The following is a 25,541-nucleotide window of genomic DNA, read 5'->3' as shown; positions in this document are numbered from 1 at the left end:
TTTAGGCAATTTTCGCAATATTCTTATATATTGGTGACAAGTATGAATTTACTTAAATCCATTTAATAAATAAGAAATGATACATTAAAAATGTGTCCACTAAATTCGGTTTTCACTCTATATAGTAAAATAGAAGGCTCATTTTAACTATAAAAAAGGTGCTTATACATTATTTCAAAATATTCTTTCAGGTTAAGAAATTAAGGCACAAATATTCTTTTTAACTAATTTATTGTTATTACAAAAATCATTACCCTTTAATTTATTAACTTAACATTTCTACAAATAAATATATATATATATATATATATATATATATATATATATATATATATATATATATATATATATATATATATATATATATATATATATATATATATATATATATATATATATATATATATATATATATATATATATATATATATATATATATATATATATATATATATATATATATATATATATATATATATATATATATATATATATATATATATATATATATATATATATATATATATATATATATATATATATATATATATATATATATATATATATATATATATATATATATATATATATATATATATATATATATATATATATATATATATATATATATATATATATATATATATATATATATATATATATATATACATGTATTTATGGTATTGAGAATTGACGCTAAAACGGTCGCACGCCGCGACGTTCTACCACGAAAAACACCCTAAATAGTTTATTATTACCTTCTTTAAAATTGGATACCTCCGTCGTATTGAAATGAAATAATTTTTTTTGGTTCGTACTCATAAGTGAACGCTTAGAATTCAACTTGGAGCTTTTTAAACAAGTTGATTGGCTATTCTTGAGTGAGCATCGCTGCAAGTAGACTGTGACTAGCTAGACTGTTCTAGAGCTAGTAGATACTGTATGTATACACATGTGGTGAATGCGGAAGTGGTACCTAACCGGCTATAATTACTTCCCGCGTACGGTTAAATTCGCCCTTTCGTCAAAAAGAACGTGTGTATGAGTATTTGCCGTTGACTTTTCTGTTTTATTTTTCCCGATACTTGCTTGACGGATGTTCTTGGCACGTTGACAAAACAATTAATAAATATTTTGGTCCACCAGTTATATCTGTATTTAATGTGTATTCTCGCAAACGATAATACAAGAAAATATTGTTTGTTTATAGGATTTACGCAAAAGATCATATCAATATACCGACTAAGGAATAATCTTCATAATAATGATTTTAGAATTTCTTTTTGTGGTTATTGAACCGGCACCGCCAATTTAGTAGTTAAGCGTCCAGCAAACTGCATCACGCTTATAATACATATTTCATTTTCACACTCTCGGAAAGTCTGACTTAACAATGTCAGCATTTCATTAAATTGAATCGAATTATAAACCGAAATGTATGCGAGGATGGAAATAAAATTTTAACATATCTCTAAATCTAACCAAACCATCTGAACATATCCTTTTTATTTATTTTTTATCGATAATGCTTATCTCCGCCTTGCATTCTTTCCTTATACACCAATTACCACCACCACCATTTAAACATCAATCATATATCGAAATCGTATATGTATATAAGCTTAAATTAAAATTTAAAACGATGTTTTCTAGCGTTTCTCAAGTATGTGAATGTAATCCAGGATTCGGATCTTACATACTGATGAAAGAGTTTCTGCTTAACACGCTTTCCTCATCCCACCATAGATGTCTCTAGTGAATCTCGTACCCTGTGTTTCGAGTTTGATCAATATATCTAGAAGTTTCAAGGATTTGAGTAGTGTGGTTGTCAATCATGGGTAGAATTGGTGAATGTTCGCGTGTAAAGTGATCACTTAAACCAGCCTATGACGGTCGTAAGCCCTGTTAATGTCTAGACTTCCATATTCTTCTTCATCTATGTTGATATGTCAAAATTAATGTTAAATACAACTCCTAATTGGAGATAATCCAGATTTGTGAACAAATGTTTGGACACACTCAAAATGTTGTAAATTTATTGGAAATGCTGACCGTTATTGGACATTGTTACTGTCATCACTTCCTAATAACAAGGTATTTTTCTAGATAGTCATTACATGTCGATGGTTCCAGTGTCACTGTAATATGTACAGTTGAATTCGATTTTGAACAATAAATTGAAAAACTTTTGAAATTGTCTTAATATCGACTGATGGGAAACTCACATGGCTAGATGTGCAGATCGTCATCTACTATACTAACGTTCATCAAAATATACTTTAAAAATACCTGTAATTATCATCACTCCTGCAATTAAATTATAATTTATTACCTTACGCCTCGTGATCTATATGGGTCTTGCGTGATTCCTAACATAGTAAATAAGCTTTGTATCCCATGTATAAAAAATAAGTGATTAGTTTTACCGTAGTTTTGTATCAATTCGTTTGAGAGTAGTATCGCGAATAGACAGGTGGGAATTCGTGATTCCCATCAGGGCGTGCCTGACTACGCCAATTCCATACGAACTCGTGTTCCGTGCGTGAGAATGACAAGTTTGTTTGATCCGTAAATTAATTAGTAATAAGTACCGAGAGTCCCATTTGATACGGATATAAATCCAAACTCTAGTATAGCCATATCCAATTAATTAACTACGGATTATGATCTATGAAATTGCAATCAACAGTGCCGAAATTACAAATTGATCTTGTTTACGGGTGAATTAGCTTATTCGATTCAATTAGATATGTACAGATTTTTAAAAAATGTTTCATTCATTTTAGTTATGTATGTTCTTATATGTATATTTTATCGTTTAACGGTTGCTCCCATCAACGGTAAATGAAAACGTAGAAATCGCTTTAAATTATTCCCACCTCTATCACATTCAACGAAACTGGCAAACTGACAACCGACCGATGCGTGTTCGAGTGATTATCATCTTTAAATCATGCCTTGGTGAATATTATAAAGCTTGAAACCAAAATCTAAAAGTTGATATTAAACTCTTGAACTTTAACATTTTAAAACGCAACACCGTACACGTGAGGGAAACGAAACTTCTTAAAAAATAAAGGATAAGATAAATTTTGTGTGCGAGACAGTGAGAGGATTTAAAACGAAAAACAACAATATAAATTTGCATAAATAATCGCAAAACACAATGATAAATTTTACACAACACGTGTTACCTCATCTGTTCATATATAGCGTCGGACGTGTACATCTACAAAGCGCGACACCATCTCATTCTATCGCTTTGCATCGTTACGCATACGTCGCCATTCTTTGCTCCACTCCCACGGTGTCGGAATGTAAAGGTTTATTTCTTTCAGTCTCTACGTTATAACTTTCTTCTCTCTAATGTAACGATATTTACCCAATGAACGTAACGCGTCCTTAAAATTTCACTCTCGACTCTCGTCCAATTATCGATTATCAAATCGCTCCCTAAGAAGTTTCACTTAAAAAATAATGATAAATCTATAATTAACAACACGATAATGACTAAATCCAACCCCCTGTTGTCCGTGTTCCCACTAATCAAAAATACGGAACAGCTCTTAGTAGTCTTCAAGATCTCAAGAGCACAACTCTGAAATTTAGGTAAATTTGACCGGTAAGTTTAAGTGTTGTGGTAAGTTTTGATTTTATTTTACAAACTCCACACTATTCGACTAAAGCCAACATTCATACTTTTAATTTAAAAGAAAAGAGAAATATTTGTGTTTTATTATATTACAAAAATACTTCAATTTCATACTATTTACGTGACCATAATTAGAAATAGGTATCAAATTGTAGTAGAGTGGTTTCGAACCGAAAAACTCTGACTCAAGAGTCTGCGACACTAACCACGTGACCACAAACGGCCACCCTTACTTACTACCCTTATGAATAACAAGTCACTCGAAAAGTTTTTGTTTTGATTAGATAGTTTTAATGCAAAATGAATTTCGGACGTTTTTTTGTGTGGCCACCCTCCAAGAGGGGCGGCCCGTGTCGCATTGCAGACCTCTGCTCGTCTCTCAACCCCCTCCCTTCCCCCCCCTCCCTTCCCCACCGCACCCACACCACAACACACTCCATACGGGAAGCTGCTTAGGATGGCCATAATACGTACTTATATAAAAAAAATACTGGAAAACGCATCCTTTAATTTTTTTAAGCACCTCAGTTAATATTATCATAATATTTCCGTTTCAATAAAAAGATGTATCATGATTTTTATAAGATCGGCTAAGTTTAAGAAGAATTGTAGTTTCTGGAATTCCTAATGAAACGAAAGATATTTTCTTAACGTTCTTGGAACATGTCCAAAGGCCCGTCTCGTCGCGTGGCGGCGGTATTCCGAAACCCAACCGACAATATATAATATGTGCATGTATTTATATATATATATATATATATATATATATATATATATATATATATATATATATACATATATATATATATATATATATATATATATATATATATATATATATATATATATATATATATATATATATATATATATATATATATATATATATATATATATATATATATATATATATATATATATATATATATATATATATATATATATATATATATATATATATATATATATATATATATATATATATATATATATATATATATATATATATATATATATATATATATATATATATATATATATATATATATATATATATATATATATATATATATATATATATATATATATATATATATATATATATATATATATATATATATATATATATATATATATATATATATATATATATATATATATATATATATATATATATATATATATATATATATATATATATATATATATATATATATATATATATATATATATATATATATATATATATATATATATATATATATATATATATATATATATATATATATATATATATATATATATATATATATATATATATATATATATATATATATATATATATATATATATATATATATATATATATATATATATATATATATATATATATATATATATATATATATATATATATATACACACACACATAAATTCTATATATATATATATATATATATATATATATATATATATATATATATATATATATATATATATATATATATATATATATATATATATATATATATATATATATATATATATATATATATATATATATATATATATATATATATATATATATATATATATATATATATATATATATATATATATATATATATATATATATATATATATATATATATATATATATATATATATATATATATATATATATATATATATATATATATATATATATATATATATATATATATATATATATATATATATATATATATATATATATATATATATATATATATATATATATATATATATATATACACACACACATAAATTCCTTTCAATTTTTCCAAAGGACGGAGAATATTGATTATTATTTATGTAATTATTGACTAAATATTCACGATGCTGTGTGCTTCCGTCTAAAATTGATTTTTAGACATACTATATGGCATACCATTTTTTCTGAATACTAAATTGGACGAATATAGTGGTTTCTGTGTATGAATATTTCTTTGTTTTTTAGTAACGATTTTTTTTTTGGTATTTTTAAATGTCAGGTTATAATTGTGTCTGTTTCTTTCTAATGACATCCTATGTCGTACTACCACTCCCTCGATCCTTTAGAAATCAGTTGTCATACGATTTCTTGTGAATATAAATAGAATGTTTTTCCCTCATTGTATGGAACCTTTATTCCAAATCAATATATGGTACTATCTCGTTTTATCTATACATAGTAAAATTTGGCTTTTAGGAGCGGTTTCCAAAACATAAACCCGCAATGATGTTTTATCTGAGATGTACATAGAATGTAATGTTTGTGTATGTTGAGATAATCTATCCTATTTATTCCCTTAGAAATATTTTCATGGGATTAATTGTCTTCAGAATGAAACATCGGAATCCATTGTTACTTTACCACATAATCTTGATTGGGGTCTACGGGGAAATTTGTTAGCATTTTCCGATAAAGTGAAATATAATTAAAAATCGATGCCTTGTTAAGAAAGTGGTATTCACGCAGTGCAGCGCACAGTGCGTGTTTGGATACATAATCTGATATTAGCGTGACTTAATTATATCAAATTATCTACATACAGACGAAGCTTTAATTACTGTTGCTTTTTACTGCACTTTTCTCCTCGCCAACCTCCAGCCATGTGCAACAGTTTGCGACGGAATTTGTATGCAATTATTTTTGAAAGCCATACGTCTCTCATCCGAGAGCTTTTTTAATAGTTCATCTTATCTGAATCTGGAACAAAACATACAGCTTCTGGAAAAAACGGGATGTGTGTTTCCAATATTTTTTTAAGGGTTGTCGTTGACTATGATTTAAAACGAAATATCACTTTGCGTAAATTTCGTCTATTTGACTGCCCGCATCATAATATTAGACTTTTACTGACTTTTACTTATTAACAGGATTTGTCAGTGTGTTCGTTATTATGGATCTCGCGATAGGTAGATGATGCTGCAACGGTATTTTTTTTAAATATGGTGACCATAACATCCGGAATAACCTAATTCCGTTTAATTGACCTCTTACTATGCTTCAAATTTACTTCTGTGTTGTCTTTTTAACTTTATGGTATACTACACTTGTTGCTGTGTATAAATTTTAATGTTTTTCTTTTACACCGTCCGAAAATAATTGCATTCATTCATCCTTATTTATATTGTTTATCAATGTCCAATATAAATAAATAAACATTTCCACTGGTTTGACTAACATACTTATCGTAGTGTCATTAATTATTGAACATTCGTCAGTTATGTTATTTGTTTAAAAAAAAAGGGAAAAAATCTTATTCTTTGCACAAATATATCATTTTAACTGGATCACATCCCAGTTTTAAATTGGTAATTTCAATACTGTATGCTTTAAAAATTCAATAATTCGAAATAATATGAACAAAAACACATCATTGTGATTATTTATGTGGTTTTCATTTTTTATTAACATATGAAATATTTATCTCTATTGGTATGATGAAATTAATATCGTCTTTTTTCTAAAAAGCATAGTCGCTATAGAGGTGGAATGCAAACTTATAAATCGTCTACTTTACCTGTAAGTCGGTGCTTCTTTTATCGCGTGCTAATAATAGTCAATAATCGAATAAGAAATATAAATTTTATATTTGAGACGTAATATGTTCAAGGTTAATCTAATGAAGATAAAAGACGCAGTTAATATTAATGTCTGGGAAACCAGTATACTCTTCCCAATCTCCCACTTTTCTGTCTCAGACCGATTTCGTTCTGCCCTGTTCCGTTCCCTCTCTATATTACGCGCTTGAAGTCAAGGATGAAGGAGATAAACTTAACGAAAAAAAGGTTTTTGTCTCATAAAATCTCTAAGTACGCTAAGCTTTTTTGTTCTTTTATTTCAATTGAATTGATCTAGTTCAGCGGTTCCTAACTTGTGGTACGCGTACCACCGGTGATACGCGAGCGGATATAAAAAGTAATAACATGAATTAAAATTTCATTTAAACTATTGTATTTTTCATATATTTTCTATTTATATCGGTAATTTTTGGGGGAAAATTGCCTGCGGTGCATTGAATTTTTTTTATACGAATAATTTAATTTAATTCTATGTTTTTTTTAATAAAAATAAGTTGTTAAAAAACACTTTAAATGTCCTAGTTTTGAATTTCGACAAGAAATACTTCGGCACCTTTTAGTTAAAAAAAAATAACATTGTGATATGTAATATTTCACTTTTATTAGAAAAAATAAAATCTTTGGTATTTTTTTAAAGCTTGAATTAATTGAGTTTTGAGAAAAATAGTCACCTTTATAATTTATAATGCAAATAGAATAATAAATTTCTCGAAATATAATCCTTTTTTTGAAGTGGACAACTAAGCGTGATGTAACGAAGAAGTACGCGACCCAAAAAGATTCGGAAACGCTGATCTAGTTAAAAAAAATTAATTTGGCTCCCGCTCTTCTCCCATTTCTCGTTGATATGTTTAACTATTACACAATATGTCGTACAACGTGAACTACAATAGCACAAGGAAGGAACATTTTTACAAAGTGGAACTTTTCTTTTGATAATGAGTTTCTGCTTAATCGCTCCATATTTTTTGCCCTGATTAAGTTGTGTGCCAGATCTACAGCCATATTGATGCGGTCAGTAGTTAATTATTTTATTCTCAACACATCAGCTAACTCCACAGTTACATATTATTCACATAATATGTACCGTAAAGTGGGTATACTTTGCACCATGGGTGATACTTTGCACCACCTTCTGTAAAGAAATTGTAGAGCTGGTCATCTCTGATACATGTCATTTTTCATTCTACTTTCTATTGTTTCTGATAGATGGCACTTCAATCTACTTTTTAGTTTACAGAAGTAACAGTCGGTCGCTATTGCTTCAATGCGTTTTTCCTGTCCGAACGTAAAGAAACTTTTCTGTCTGAAAATTGTGTCCGAAAAAATCTAGTGGAATCAGTATACTGAAACTAGTTACAACAAGCGAGTGGTCTCTAAATCGTAGGTAGATAGGCCCTGCTTTTCTCAAATGCTGTATTTTTTAGTTACATTGTCAAGTTTTTGTAAAAATAATATTTTTTTAAGAACTGACTTGTATTGACCACATTTGGGGTAACATTGCACCAATTGCAAAGTATTCACAAAAGGCCATAGTTAATTAATTTGATGAAAAGTCTTAAAACAGCTAATACAACTTGACATGTTTGCTAAATATCTATAGGTTTTGTGTACTTACTTAATTCCTGATGGTATATTTTTTTCAAAAATGTCAAGAACACACAAACAGCGGCCTTATGCCAGACGATACTGCGATTTTACACCGAAGAGAGTGGAGCAGTGTTTGGAGGCCATTCGAAATGGTACAATCAGTCAAAGAAAGGCTGAAGAAATTTTCAAAATCCCCAGAAGGACGATTAACTATAAGCTGAAAGGTCAGCACACAAAACCTGTGGGAAAACCTCCGATATGTGACAAGGGCGAAGAGCAATCCTTCGTAAACTGCATAGTAGACATGAGTGAGTACGGTTTCCCAGTGAGTGTTTTTAACATTCGCTACATTTTAATAGCCTATTTGGATAGATTTGGCAGAAGAGTACGAATATTAAAGAACAACGTACCAGGCTCTGAATGGATAAGATCATTTTTGCAAAGACATAAAACCTTGACTGTTGCGAAAACTAGTCAGTTGCTTAATCGGTTGCCATTAAAAGCGTATGACGATGACGTGCGCCAGAGTTTTCAACAGTTTTTGGAAGAAAACAGATTCAACGAAGAATTGAGTCTTAAAACGCAGAAAAACGATACCGATAGAACCAGGTAAGAGCATTGCTCACGATCCAAATGTCGAAATGAACGTTGACGAGACACAAATGCTACCTGAACCAATTACATCAATGATCCCACCTTCCGCATCGAAACTTCCAGCATATCTAGCATTAACTGATTATAGTTCACACGGAAGCTTTGAGGAAGAGGGAGAAGAACAAAAACGATAACTGAAACCAGTTATCGAATTTGTTCTTCCGTTTCATTAGGACCAGTTAAAAAGAAGGTGGGAGAATATGTCGTATTTCGTTATGAAGGAGAAAAATTTCCGGGACAGATTTTGGAAATAAAGAAAGACAGAGCTGTTAAATCCATGCAGGAGAGTCTCAAATCGTGGAAGTGGCCGATGCAGGATGACTTTCTTCAATATTCTTGGAAGGATGTAGCGGGTTCCATAAAAGAACCGAAAATGCAATCCAAAAGAGGTTTCTTTACCGTCCCGGAACTTGACCATATTTAGACCTAATTTAATTTTAATTCCTATTACCTATGTAGTACGATATGTTTTAATATCCACCTTTTATTTTATATAATTTTAAACCTTCAGTATTGAAAAAAAAAAATTTTTTGTTAGATTTTTCAATATTTAAAAAAAAAAATCTATGAAGTGTCTTATTTTTCCATAATTATACAATATTATAATCTGCATTTAGTGAACTGTGAGCCAAAACCCTTCATAAGGTGCAACAAAATTGTAGGATAGCCTTTACTTTGCATCAATTTGGATTCTAGTACGAAAAGTGTAGAGAAAATATCATGGTGCAAAGTTGTACTTTACCCCGGGATACTTTGCACCAAAATATAAATATAAAAAAAAATACAGGCAAAATAGATAAAAATTTAAAAATGTATCAGACATGTTACAGGTATATGTGTTATTACATTGCAATAGTTGAAACCTCAGAAAAAGTAAAAAACCTGATCTGAATAGACAATTTTTTGAAAAAATGCAGTATTTTGGTGCAATGTATACCCACTTTACGGTATATGAATTTGTGTTTTATGTATTCATTATTATAAACAACTTGAATATTAATCTTTGTTACTCTACATGTTCATAACATTGTGTTATTCTAATTTTTATGCTTATCCGTATATCTAAATACAGGGTTTGACTTCAGATAAGTATTCTGCAACAATGTGAAAGAGAAATTGATTTATTTCTTTTTGTCCAAAATAAAATAAATGTGTTTTAATTTTTTCTAGTATATTTTACTTTACATACGTGCATTGTTCCTCGAAATATTAACACATATTACATCTTAATAAACTGTATTTACACTTCAATGACCAAGACTCAATGGTCCCGAAGTAGGCAATATTTTTTCTGAAAAATAGTTATTTCATACTCCTGCAATACTTTTGTCTTATGAAACATGTTGAATGTTTAAAAAAATGTTTTTTTCGTTTTCAGATAATTTGTAAATCAAAACTATCAAAACTGTAAAAAACCTTAAGAGAAGCAGGATACTTGATCAATACGTTTCCTTTAGCTGTGTTTAATAACCGTTTTGAAAATAGCACAAGTGTTTTTTAGTTCCATGAATAAAATCGTATATCATGGTGAATTCATTTTATACTCTAAGGTGAGACAATTTCCTGAATTTGCACCAAAAGTTAAATTAGAGATTAACTGTAGTCAGAGAGTTACATAAAATTTATAAAAAAATCCCTCATGTAACCGATTTGGTTTTATTTTTAATGTTTTTATTGTATATATTTAACATACAATATAATCATTGATATGAAAAACCACAGAGGTAAAGAAAATACTTGCCGTAGACTAAAAAATTGTGATCATTGGAAAAGCAGTGTGGGTAGATAACGCTTAGCTTTTATATATCGTTTTTCGTTCAATATAATATTATATTAAATGAAAGCTTGATTTTATAAAATTATTCCAACATTGTGTACCTTCGAGGTATAGGTGGAAGAGTCGTTGAATTAACAACTACTCGTTCCATATATTTATTCTAAGGTAACGTACTGATTCAATTATGATTTTGCACACAGAGGTTACCTGATAATATAAATATTAGTTGAACCACTTTGTTTTCACATGTAGGTTTAAAATAAAGATGGTCTATCATTTATTATATGGTACATTTACATTTATTACATTCTCATGAAATTTAATTTCTTTCTCGATTTTTAACTATAAAATGTAGCTGTATTATTTACATGTATTGTGGATACTTTTAGCATTTCATTAAGTTTTTTTCCTAACAACAAATAATTCAGCAGAATAAAATGTTTTGTATTGAAAATGAACCCATTTGATTTAATTAAACGACTAATGATGATTATAAAATTGTAAATATCAAACTAGTCATATAAACCTTAAATACTAGAAAATAATGCATATTCCTCGTACTTTATGCACATGTTGTTATTTTTATAAAAATAATTATAATAATGAGAGTTTATTCCGGCTTAATTAAGGGTTGTTATTTCTTTCCTCTCCCTATCTTCTCTTATATATTTTTTTATTATTATTACAATTTGTTTTTTTTTGTAAGACCCAAAATCTTTAAAAAAATTGTAAAAAATATATTTTTTAAATTATAAGCCTCCACGTAAACGAATGGAGGCTTATAAAATAAATAATAAAAAAGGGGTGCAATACTAAGTCAACTCTATATACTGAGTAAATAGATCCATTATTTTTTATGAATACATGTATGTAAAGATATATGGTAGGTAAAAGTTGATTTGAGTTCGTGCAACTTCGCTTCATGCTAAAACACCGACCGACGTACTAAATTTAAAAGCTTTTCCGAAACAACTTTTAGTCCGGGTTAATTCCGATACGAGTTCAGTTGAATAATTTATTTGAGAAACAGCATTTCTCTTTTTTAGATAAATCTTTTTTAGATTTTTAATTTATAAGTTGCACATGTGCAATAAAAAAAACAATAATGTGATTTATTAGCAAATAAAAACATGAGAAATCCTTTAAACCAGAATTTCGATTTCAAATCCCCGAAGAGGAATTGTTTTCAAATAAACTTTTTACACAATTTTCTATTTTCCTTAATATTTCTTTAAACATTGTATTATGAAGATTTTTTTGTATACTCTACAGAAAAAATAATAGTTTTGGTTAAAAAAACGTCTTTTAATAGCGATGTCTCATTGCTTACCTAATGATTACCTTGTGTTTATTCGAGAAAATACTTAGGTCCTCGATACTTGTTCTGGACATTTTTCCAACAAATTGATCGAATTGATTCGAATAGCAACAGATTTATTTTGAAAATGGGAAAGTTATGTTTTATGCGGTAAATCTGTTGATCTATCCGTTAACAAAAATGTGTCATTAATATTTTGTTAAAAGTGTGGACAAGTGCTGTTCGTCGAATAAGTGATTAATTTACAAACTAATGTTTGGGTGGTTAGTAATATTTAACATCAGGATCTGCATAATAGAAAACATATTATAATCATATATTTTTTCGTAATCCAATGTATATTTTTAATAATAAACGTACCTTTTTTACTACCCGAAACGAAGAACGTAAAATGTGTATTTTTAGTAACAATACGACATTAAAAATCCCTCATGCAATAAATACTACATAAATATTCTTAAAACGTTCAACAATAAAAATTTTCTTCTTTCTTTTTTTCCTCATTACAGTGCTTTAGTTCGATTTGAAAATACTACGAGAAACAAATGTTTATTTTATAAAATAACCGCACTGATATTTTTTTGTTAAATATATATATATATATATATATATATATATATATATATATATATATATATATATATATATATATATATATATATATATATATATATATATATATATATATATATATATATATATATATATATATATATATATATATATATATATATATATTTAAAAAATTGTTGGTGTTATACGCATATCTGCCGATTTGACGTAGCCGGCTATTTCGTTCCTTTTTTATAAGTTTTATTACTTGTAACCCCTTACGTGAAAAAGGAGAATCGAATATATTATTCTTTATCATTATTATATTTTTCCGTTACGTTTTCCCACGATTATTACAAATAAAGCACCCTACGGGAAAGTTTTCTCTCTTCCACTTTGCCAGCTCCTTGTGACAATAGTACTCTCCAACTTATTTCAATTATTGCATCCTTAAAACTTTTTATTCAACAGCACTATGAACCGCTAATAACTTCCTCTCACTTATTTGATAAATAATTATTATCTCAACAGTTACGGCTCTTAAACAGTTAGAAAAAAATGACAAGAGTGTTTGCTGTATAAATAAACCTGTAATAACATATCAGTATTTTCAATAAATATAGTTTTTATTATCAAAAACTGAAATCCGATTACTCAAAATTACGTTCTCGAAATTAATGAACACGATAAAGAAATTTCCATATTTTATCAGTTTGCCCCTTCATATTAAAGTAAACAAATATTATCTGGTAAAGATTAACGTACAATAAAGTATTGACTTTTTAAAGTCTTTGATTTTTTTTTCATTAACACTACATAGTAGTTTATTAACAAGGTTCTCCTCTTGGATAATTATTCAAAACCGGTTAACATATATGTCCGTATGAATTTTCTACTTTTTCAAATGTTGGTGTTATCGAACCGTGAAATATAAACGGAAAATCTCCAAGCTAGTGCCTTAAATAAAAATAACATATTTGGAATACAGGATATACTAATGGTCTTTTTTATGTACACTGCGTTTCAGCTTTCTACCCTGAAATTCAGTAGGGTTTTCCGGGAGATATTATTAATGGTTTTGCCTTTATTACTTCGAGAAACAAACATCTGAATTTCCATATTATAAATAATACTGCAAATGAAATAATGGCGCGAACTTCATTGTGTCTGTTTAGACATATTTTCCAGCAATAAACAAACAAGAATTAGATACGGTGATACCCCGCTTATCGCTGCTAATCCGTGCCATCAAAGGGGCGCGCTAAATGAATCAGCGCTAAGCGGGGTCTTTTTTTCCACATATATATAAAAGAGAATGGTGCATACACTTCCTTGTTAGAATGACTGCCATTTTTGTACTGTTCAATAATTCGCGATTTTAAACAAAAATTAACGGGTTTTAAACGATAAAATAGTATTGTAGTATATATATATATATATATATATATATATATATATATATATATATATATATATATATATATATATTTATATATATATATATATATATATATATATATATATACACACTTATTGGGAATGCACATACCCTACACACGACTGAAACGGTACAAACTGATTGGGAGTCGAAACGCCGTACACGCGACCGAATAAATGCTAGAAAATCCCCGACTAAAAGATTGCATTTTTTCAATTTCTCGGTTAATCACAGAACTGCGCTATTAAAACAGCGTTATAGCGAAACAGCGCGATTAGGAGTGGCGTTAATCGGGGTATTACTGTACATAATATGTTTTTGTAGTGTCTGAATTTTGAAGCAGTACAGTTTTCGTTCTTGATTTTAATACTTATCATCTCGGCTACCCCAAAAAATACTTTTTTAAATATTTATAAATTTTTGGATTTACATTGAACATCGTTGAAGAGGATATGATTGTGTTATTGTAAATATTATTTTATCAATCATCATTTTATGTATAAGATCCGAAGCAACATTAATATTTTTGTTACGTTGTTTATATAAGTCTTTCTATATTTTTCTGAATCAATTTTCACGTAAATCGCTCGGGTTATGGGAATAGGTCGGGACTCCTAAACGTCATGCGATATCGCAGAAGTGTAACGACAGGGATTTGATTATTTTCACGCTCACAGTCTTGCGCGCTATTGATTATGCTACTTTTTTTTCCTAAATTCAAAATTTAAAACTGCTTGAAACCAGATGTGGTGCAAGTAGAAAAGAGTTAATATCGCTCACTCCTTTCAAGAACGTCATAAATAAAATAATAAACTTGATTTTTCAGGAGAACGTTTTTAATGTTTAAAAATAAATATCAAGCCACTTATTGAACTTTTTACTGTGCAACAGATCTTTTTAGGTAAAACCTGAAAGTTTTTTCTCCATTTGAAAAATATTTAGTATATTTAAAAAAATAATTAAACAATACCCTTTCTTTAAAATTAAAAAACAACACTTTCTGCCCTGTAGCGGGTAAATATTAAGTTAAAAATATGCCTCTTTTGCTGGGATATAGTACATTTTCTGGGCATTCTGAAAACATGCACAACTGAAAATTGACGATTTTTGTTTTGTTACGTTCTTGAAAGGAGTGAGCGATATGAAAGTGAGACATTTAATGTGATTAACGTGATTTATTTTTTTTACTTTTTTTCACTCTCCACGAACTTGGGTTAAGCTAGGTAATGTTTATTAGTTTATAATGTAAAAATTAGGAGTTCAGAGATAAGTAAGGGAGTGTCGCAAACAAGCGATAGACTTACCGGCGCCTGCGGTGGCCCCCTCCCCCACCATCCTCCGCACTCTGTCCGGAACCTATCTTGATGTTCTCCTATTACCAGATTATAAAAATAAACTATTGTCCCAGGAATTGAACAAGTCTGCGTATTCGATTTGTAAGCCAATAAATTTAACTTGGTACACTTATATTTTTTTCTTCACTTTGTCACTTTTTTAACACTCGCTTTCACTTTGATGTTTGATATCTGTAAAAAGAAAAATATTTCATGAAAAATTATTGTTCAACAATATTAGTTTTCATCGTATTATTTTTATTTTAACATGGCCCTATTGAGATTTTGATTAGACATTATATTAAGGTAAAATAAATTCATTCAAACCCTTATCCGCACCCCAATGGTGCATTGGGCACTGCATCATATAAACGCAGTGTTATCTTGATCGTTAACACACGAAGGAAAGGTGATCAGCCCTCCACTTCCGGTACCAGTCCAGGGTAGTATTGAATAAATATTAGAGTGAAAAAATCACTTATATTTATTAGACCTCCCTCTGGGAATCGAACCCGGGACCTCCAGAACGGTAGCCCAGCGTCCTGACCATTACACTACGGAGGCGGACGAAGGTAAAATAAATAAATAAAAACATATAATGCATGAATGTGGAAGAGGCGAAGTATCTTTGCAAATCATGGTGGTATGTCGTTCTATTCTCTCAGCCTACCCCTGCGGGGAAGCGGTGTGATGGGTACTTAGTTAATAAAATATTTAATAAAAAAATACTGAATATACTAAACATCAACTTCCTGACAGTAAGGATAGCGGCCACTTTTGAAATGCCAAAGTTGTTAGAAATAAATGTCGAAAAGTAAAGTTGAAGTTTTCTACACTACGTAGTTCACCCGTTATTCGCCCACTGTAATTGATACCCAGAAGTTGTTATCATGTTATTCGACTTTTTAAAGTATTATCTTTTTGTTTCGAGTATTATTTTGGCATGGGTGTTTTTCCCCAAAATATGATAATCCTGTAGTATTTTCTGTTTTTATTTTTGCTACAATAATTTTTTTTATTGCTCCTTGTTACAAACCTTTTCGTACTGAAAAATGAATAAATCGCGCTAGAGGTGATGAAGTTGTTTCTCCCGAGACGAATTATTTATGGTTTATCATAGAAATTATAATATTTTCGTGGTTTTTGGACGAGGGTGGAAAAGCTGAAGGTTATCGTTAAAATCATGTAAATCGGAAAAGCCCACACTGCTGTAAAAGTTGATAACAGTAAAGGCTATTATTTCGAATCTACTTTTTCTTCTAGTAAAGGAATATATAGAGTATCTTGTTTATTACTACTACTGCTGGCTCCTATCCGCATCCAATGGTGCATAGGTGACTGCATCAGATTGACGCAATTTTTAATTGATCGTTTATCATAATCAGGCTCGATAATCAGTCCTGCGCTTTAGGTACTAGTCCAATTAATCAAATTTTTGAGTAAAAACCCCATATTATTTTTGACCTCCCCTGGGTTTCGAACCCGGAACATTCAGTATAGTAGCCAATGTGCTAACTACTATACTATGGAGGTGGACAACCTTGGTTATTCCAGTTAATTTATTGATTCATTCATTCTGGCAAAATATATTTATTGTCAATATTTAATATCAATTTATCTCATTGGGCACAGTGATACATAGGGCACCACATAGAATCGACGCGGTGTTGGACTCGATCGTGATGAAAGATAACAATACAGACCTCGAGAACAGAACATTGTTATTTATATTTAGTTCACAAGTTATGTAAGTTGTTGACAAAAAATAATTAATACAGATGCCCGTCTTAAATACTGAATAATGTATTTTCTTTCAATTATTATAAAGTTTTACACGATTAAGATTTTTGTGACTCCAATGTTTCTGTATCGGTACAATTACATTTCTTGGTATAAACTGAAATATAACTAAAATACGTAAAATAAAATTGAAATATTTTGTTACATACCAGTTCGTTAGAGATGACTTATGTAGGTGCATTATATTAAGCAAAATATCTATTAATTTTAACTAACAAATTCTAACTTACCTTAGTGCATGTTTATGCCGTGGTTCATTATAATTATTGCGCGTGTGATAACGGTAAAGTTTGCTTTGTGTGGGTGTATTGTATGTATATTCCGTTGCTGTTCACCAGTATTTGCCGCTATTTTATTGCGCAAACTTTTATCCCAACAAATCAACAAATAGTTACTTTCATTATTTTGTTCACTACTAATTTTTAATTTCAAATCCCCATTCTAGATTTACCGCTTTCACTCATATTTTTTTAATAAATGGGTAGTTACGTACATTTTGATTCCTTTTCATTAACGGTTTTTCGCATTGGGTACCATAATCTTTTTGAAAAAGTAACTAAGGATAAAAATTTATTTATAGTAAAAGTAAAAAACTGTTTATATTTTAATTTTACAATCAGTTTTATTTCTGATGACAGCTGTTTCGCCTTTTCTTACACGCAAAACCGGCTTTCTCCAATAATGATTTGCAAGCCGCTACGATAGGATCTACCCAACTGCGGCGCGCCGTGGCGTCGTTGGGTAGACGTGAAACTGGCGCCGCGGGTTCGATTCCCGCTGATTGTAAAATAAATCGAAAGATGTATAGCAGTTGGTCTCGATGTAGTATATTTTAAACCTTTCTTCCCCGTTCATTTTCTCACCCGTAGATAAGTTTCTTAAAGAAAAGGTTCGCGCGGGTAAAATAAATTTAAAAAAGGGTCTCACATTAATTTTTTTTATTGCATTTATTCCCACAAAAATTTTTACAAAATAAATGTACCTACGTAAATTAAAAACAACGATTATCATTACTTTTCATATGTCGTTCTAATGAATTATAAAGATCTTACTAATTAAACTATTAAGTTATGCAGTGTATGACTGCGGATATGCAACCCCGAAAGTCCTAGCCATTGCTGCTACCCCTTCTCAATTTCCTTTCCCGTATAGCAGTAATGACCCTCGCCCTGAAATTCTTGACTTACGTGATCTGTATCCTTTCGAACATACTGTATTTATTTCCTCACAGATCGGGAGCGCAAGACAGATCACCCCTGATTGACATTTACGATCAAGTTGACGCAGCCTTAATTCGATGTTGTCCTACGCGTCAATTAAGTGCAAATAGGGGTCAAAGAAAAAAACAAAGCTAAAAATGACTATTTCATTCGTGATCTAATGAAGTTTGCGTAAAAAAACGAAAAAAGTAATCTGAAAACTGTTATGCTGGTTAGAAATAAACTCGCACAATTCACAGTCGAGCTAAAACAAAAGTTATTTCAGGTTCCTTCAGTGCTATTATAGTGAAAATAGTGGTGTATCGTTTTAATTTATGGATGACATGTGAGAATTCACCCTTCCTATTCCCATCCGGGCTTTGTACGTGACATCAGGTGCACACGCTTAACTACTGAATATTACTTGAGAGCTTTCGGCTTTCCTTTTTACGCGAACGTTGCGTCGCTATCCTAACTAAACATCGTATTGCGTTTGCACAAAAGTTTTTGCCATGAATTTTATCTAAAATATGAAGTGGGCTTGAAAGCGGCCTATTTTTTTAATGCTTATTTTTTCCTCATCAATGTAGAGTAAAAAAGTACAATTTTTAAAAAGTTAATATAATTTTTGAAAACAGGTACTAAAATGTCTAAATACGAAAATATGTTAAACGGTGAAAGATTAAATGCGAGAATTAGTGTGAGCATATGAAATCTAAATAGCAGTGTTTCTATCCGATATTCCGCAATAATGTTAATTATAACATATGCGAAAATCTACATTCGTTCGTTACAATTTACAAAAAATAAATTAGTTTACCAGCCAATTTTTGCATTAGCTTATTATTAAGTATTACATTCATATTCAGTATATTAATTAATTATTATTTATTATATTCGTGTTTCAAGTTAAAATAAATGCACGAGTACTTGCCGTTTATATCAGGAGTCAGTTCGTTGTGATGTCACGTGCCGCCTATGTCAAACGGTCACTGCGCGCACTAACTGGTAGGAGTACTTCCGAAAATGTTTGATTTCCTCTAATTACGGAACCACCCTTGTCCATGTCTCGTAGGCTCCTACCGCACTGCCTGCCTGAGTGCCCTGTCTGGCGACCTCGTAGATACGTGAGGTAGGCAGGTGTGTAACCATCCGATATAAACGATTCAATAAGTCGGTAGATCGATCGCGAGAGTAGCACTAGACACGTATTGTCTGACTCGAGGTAATTTTACTATCTACTACTTACTACCGCCAGCGTTGTCCGATTATGACTGATTCTTTCTTCAGTTCTGCCATCTTCGCATCGGCCATACAATAACAGAACATATAGAGGCAAAGCAGCGAAAAGAAGTAACGCGCTGGTACGTACGTGTGCGCGCCCCCGATGCATCGGTAAGTCACCACTACACCTGCTGAGCTCGCGAAGAAATTACTGCCCGTGAAATTTAGCGATGGGATGAATCGAATGAATATAATCGAGTGCAATCGAGACACTCGATTAATCTTTGCATCCGAATAATATCCGGTTATTTAAAGCTATTCGAATGATTTTCGACAACGCGATTCGGCGGTAACTGAGAGATAGATACGCGGAAGGTCTTGTTACTCATTTTAATCATATTTTCATTCAAATAAGTTTTTCGAATGATATGTAGACTCGAATACTAATAATTCTTCAATTTTAAAGGTCATACGATTAATTTCATGTTTAATAAAAATATTTTCAAGTAATTTAGAAGGCAGAACCCGTAATGGCGCTCCGTTATGCATTGTCAGATTCTCTAAACATGGCTGGCGTGTTCAGTGCGCAACTTTAGTTGCCGTATTATTAGTACCTTTCTATTAGTATGACCGTTTACTCTTGATTATTTTCAATCCATCAACCATTGATGTATGTAAATAGCTGTAAATGAGTGTAGCATATCTCGTTGTCCGGGCAGTTTTTACCTGGGATGGGACTTAAACTCCATTATAAAATTATAGGCCTACAACTACCTTTTGATTGTATATGAACGACTAGTAAAATTATTGACCGCTTCCTTTATAAATAATTGTATGTACTAAAATATTTTTTGACTGTAGTAGAAGATAATACAGGCATAATTGTTTTGGTTGTAGCCATATGAGAACGCATAAACCGATATAAAAGCATGAGGATGATGTGAGATCTTTCCTACGACGATATTTTATATGGATGTATAATTATTATTATGTATGTATTTGTAATTTTAATGAGACTTTAACACAATGTGTTATTCAATAATCTTTGTGTATTTATAAATCATAATTCCCAATAAAGAGTTTGATTGTCAATATTATAACAGCTACGAAAACGATCGTTTGTTCGAATGAGTTAGTTTTTACTAATCACATCTTCCTTAGTTATAGTAGTGACAGGTTACAATAAGACTTAAGAGACTAAAACTTTACTAGAGACATCTATTAGTGATTCATGAATAATGTTTCAAAATTGGTTCATTTATATAGAACTTCCAAGAATTTGAGTAGTGTGGTTGTCAATAATGGGTAGAATTGGTGAATGTTACGCGTGTACAAAGTAATTACTTAAACCAGCCTATGACGGTCGTCAGCCCCGTAAATGCCTAGACTTCCATATTCTTCTTCATCTTTGATGAGATGTCAACAAATAATATGAAAATAACTCCTGTAATTGGAGGTAATCCAGATTTTGTGAACAAGTATTTAGACACACTCAAAATGTTACCTCTATACTATTACACGAGTATATATGATTCTCCCTGGAGACGAGTTTCTTTATCATTGTCTCCGCGCTCCAACCATTACAGACCACCTCATCGTTGTCATCAAACTTCCTTTATTTTCAAGCACGTCGCTCTTGTATCGATCTATCAAAGCGAAGCTCTCTTTTGACGTAAAAAAAGATACAATAAAGAAATTTCCGTCTCCCTACCGATCTTTCAATCTCCACCTTTCCTTTCCATCAGCCTTCGTAAATTTTCCCTTTACATAAACTTGGCGCCATTCTTATGAAATTTTCTCAATAAGTTTCTCGGCATGTAACGATATTGAATGATATATAGTAAGTTATACGTATAATTCGCTCATGTGAGAGTCCAGATAGTCCCATTTGTTTTGTCCAAAACATATCGAAGAAGCGTGACCGAAAAAACGTACATTTCTTTTTGTATCGAGTACTTTATATCCATCACAAAATAAGTATAGGTAGATAACCTCAATCTGTCACTATATTATCATGAGACAAGGCTCTTTCGCTGTAGGAAAAGTGAAAAGGATACGTTGATTCTGTTATGTAATGAATTTACTTTGATTTAATCATGAATAACAATTTCACATTTCAGTAAATTATTCAAGAAATATTACGATACGTTTATATTTTAAAAAAATGCATTTTCTAATATAAATAGATATTGAAAATGAAAACACTTGTTTATTACTACTTGAGTACTTATTATATTTATTTTTAACGGCTAGTTCCGGAAGCTACAGATGCTTCCATCTACGGGTTTGAATGCCTTCATTTATGAGTTTATATTCACCTACCTACCCTGATTAAAACTCTGCATACCACTATTCGTAGTCGCATAAATGTTTTGTCCGCCTCCGTGGTGTAATGGTTAATTTATTTAATATTACCCTGGACTGGCCCCTGAAGCTCAGGAGCGATCACCTTACCTTCATGTAAGTAACGATCAAGATAACACAGCGGCAATACGATGCAGTGCCCTATGCACCATCGGTTGCGGGTAGAATGAAAAAGAAAATGAATAGATCGTTGTACACGGACGAATAATTACAGAAGTCTACCATGACGATTTACATTTTCTTTTAAAGCCCCTAAAAGTTTTCGCCTTTCGCTTTCCCTGTAGCCAACTTATTACTGGGTTTTACTTATTGCTAGATTTTGATTGCTTTACTTCGATGTGCTGACTTGCGGATCAATGGACAGAGCTTTAAGCACTTCTACTCTGGGGATCTAATAATACCACATTCATCTTAGTAAAAGCCAAATCCCTCGGCTTAACTTCGACGTATTGTCTTTAGGAAAAAAACTTTACTTGAATCTACTAAAAATCAAACATTTTTGTACTACGTTATACCTATAAGGTTTATTTTAATCTACTGAAAATCAAATATTGTATGTACTTTTCTTATTTTCTTTGAAAATGTGTTTGTGTAGTAACTACATATCCAAATTAAAATTATTTGAGGAAAATAGTATAATATTAAAGCTTTTTAAATATGAAGTGGTTAAACAAATTTACCAAAACGTAATGTGGTTCATTGTATGTACAATAGTTCATTTTACTAATATATTTACCACATGTATCGGCTGGTTTAAATATTAATGCTAATCGTTTGTGCTCTAATTGAATTCTAGATATACATGTATGTTACAAAGCACAAAATAATTTTGGAAGACGTCCATACAAATTGATTTCTGCACTTTTCGTTTGGTTTGTACACTGATATAATTATTTCGCAAGTAAAAACATAATTAATAATTTGATTCAAACGTTTGGATTAAATATGTATATATACTTATATATATATATATATTTTTAGTTTTGTACTGACATATCTTAAATAACAACTATATAGTTTTCCCACATTTATTTTGTCTGACGATGTCGGACCAGTCTGATGATGTCGGTAACGATGAAACCCGGTTATTGGTCGAATATAAAAAAAAATATAAAAAAATAAATGGCTGCTATTCTTCTCCGTAACTGTAACTGCAAGTTTTAATAGTATTTAAATCGATATTTTTTTTGTTAAAATACTATGTATTCTTATTGATTTTTTTTTACAAATGACTTCATTTATCCTGATTCAATTTACAAATGACATAATTTATCCTGATACAATAACGATTAATCAAACTTACGATACATGTCTTTGTGATATATTACCTCGTGTCTTCTAAGGGCAAAGTGATACATCATTTTCCCTCAGACCTTATTTCTCTATCTTCAGGGAGTTACTGCTTCTACTTCATCATCGCACAAGCTTGTTCTTATGCGAAGCTACCCCAGATTTGCAGGCACAAACATATATTTAAAAAAAAACACATACATAGATAACTACAATAGATACGTCATTTGATGATTTAGTTGTGAAAATGTTATAATGTCTACTAAAAACATACGTAAAGATAGATATTTAGCCAAAAAGATCCCATAAAATCATTGTTTGTGCGTGCATATATTATACAAAATAAAACATGACACAGTATCCATATCTATGGTTTTTATAAAAAAAAGTACCTGAATGTTAGAAAAATAAAGTTTCCACTAAATGTTCCTACGCGCGTTACTATAAAGCCAATTAAATTTATAAAACAAATATAAATATGTGGAAAACATTATTTAAAAAAAATTGAAAATCACTATAAAAAATGAAACGTTAAATAAAATAAGTGTAAAGGTAAGAAAACGTGATGTATTTTGAGTGTATTTGCAACCACTTCCGAAAAGATTATTAACTAAAGTAAAGCGATTGTTTGCCAGTGATCGCGTGCCTTGGAGGAAAACTTCCGTTCTTTAATGAAATATTTATTTCCATAACGATATATATTTTTTGTTATTAACGCTCGCACGTCAAATTTTCTGAATTGTTCGATAAAGATTAAGAAATTCATTCACCAAGAAAGCGGAAAGTACAGTACACGACGCTTTGTATGACAAGTTATTTAGTTAATAAAACAAAAATAGGAATAAACTCTGAATTGGTACAATGTTACATTCGTAGAGGGCTAAATAATTTATACGGATGCGTGTGTGCCGCGCCCAAGCCCGAGCCGCCGGGAATTCAATACTCTCCAAAACTTACCCTTCCTGAAAAAAATATAATTTTCGATTATTTAAGTTTATGCTATTATTTGTTAATGCAGTCCTACCACTAGTAATAGTAAACTTGAGGTCTAACGTTATGCTGAAACAAAGTATTTGTGATTGGTATTTTTGCAGGCTATTTTTAAAACACCTATATGGACGTTTTAATCAAGTTAAATACGAATTAAGAATTTCTCTAAAATAAATAAAACGGAAAAAATTGGTTCATTGTATCAGGAATGTGAAGTATTACTCGAGCTATCGCCCCCATTTGTCCTTTCATGTTTGATAAAGTTTTATAAAAAAAAAAACAAATTTGTTAAATGTAAGTATTCTATATTGCTTACAATTTAGCTTAAACAAACGACCTGACGATAAAACAAAAAATAAATAGTATTTTTACTAATGGTTTACGGATTGAAAACGATTTTGAAGAAAATAGCGGAAATTCCACTTTCACAAAGATGATACGTAAGTAGGTACATAATTGAACACTTTTTTGAAGTACATAAATAATAATAAAAATTAATATAAAATTAACTTCAGTTGGCATCGAAGTCGGTCATTGCTGGTACTCGCATTGAAAATTACTGAATATACGATAGGTTAATTTAATTGAAATTTGTCACCCGAGAGAAAATCGTTATCGCTCGAACTAATCTATCTTCATACTGAATACCTATGCAAGTATGCACAATGGACGTCCCAGTGCGGTACGCGCACTAAGTGAGACCGTGCGGCCACTGGAGCTCGGTAAAACCGTTGATGGGTATTTGAGGAG

At 30.5% G+C, this 25,541-nt stretch overlaps 2 protein-coding genes across 4 annotated transcripts in view; one reads left to right on the top strand and one right to left on the bottom strand.

The window, feature by feature from the left end:
* MCU (mitochondrial calcium uniporter) overlaps positions 1-25,541 on the top strand; it is an 86,081-nt gene that overhangs the window by 44,188 nt on the left and 16,352 nt on the right. The window lies entirely within an intron of this gene.
* The window catches only part of jv (javelin), a 56,307-nt gene that overhangs the window by 30,530 nt on the left and 236 nt on the right, over positions 1-25,541 (bottom strand). Inside the window, exon 2 of the mRNA XM_088274169.1 lies at positions 15,895-15,962. Within this exon, the coding sequence (XP_088130295.1) occupies positions 15,895-15,962 (68 nt within the window). The remainder of the gene's footprint in view (positions 1-15,894; positions 15,963-25,541) is intronic.

This window comes from Brachycentrus maculatus, unplaced genomic scaffold (genome assembly GCF_059751285.1).
Source record: "Brachycentrus maculatus isolate JH-2025_06_01 unplaced genomic scaffold, ASM5975128v1 h1tg000637l, whole genome shotgun sequence".
NCBI classification, from domain to species: Eukaryota; Metazoa; Arthropoda; class Insecta; order Trichoptera; family Brachycentridae; genus Brachycentrus; species Brachycentrus maculatus.
The sequence above is the reverse complement of the archived record's forward strand: the minus strand, read 5'-3'. Positions and strand labels throughout refer to the sequence as shown.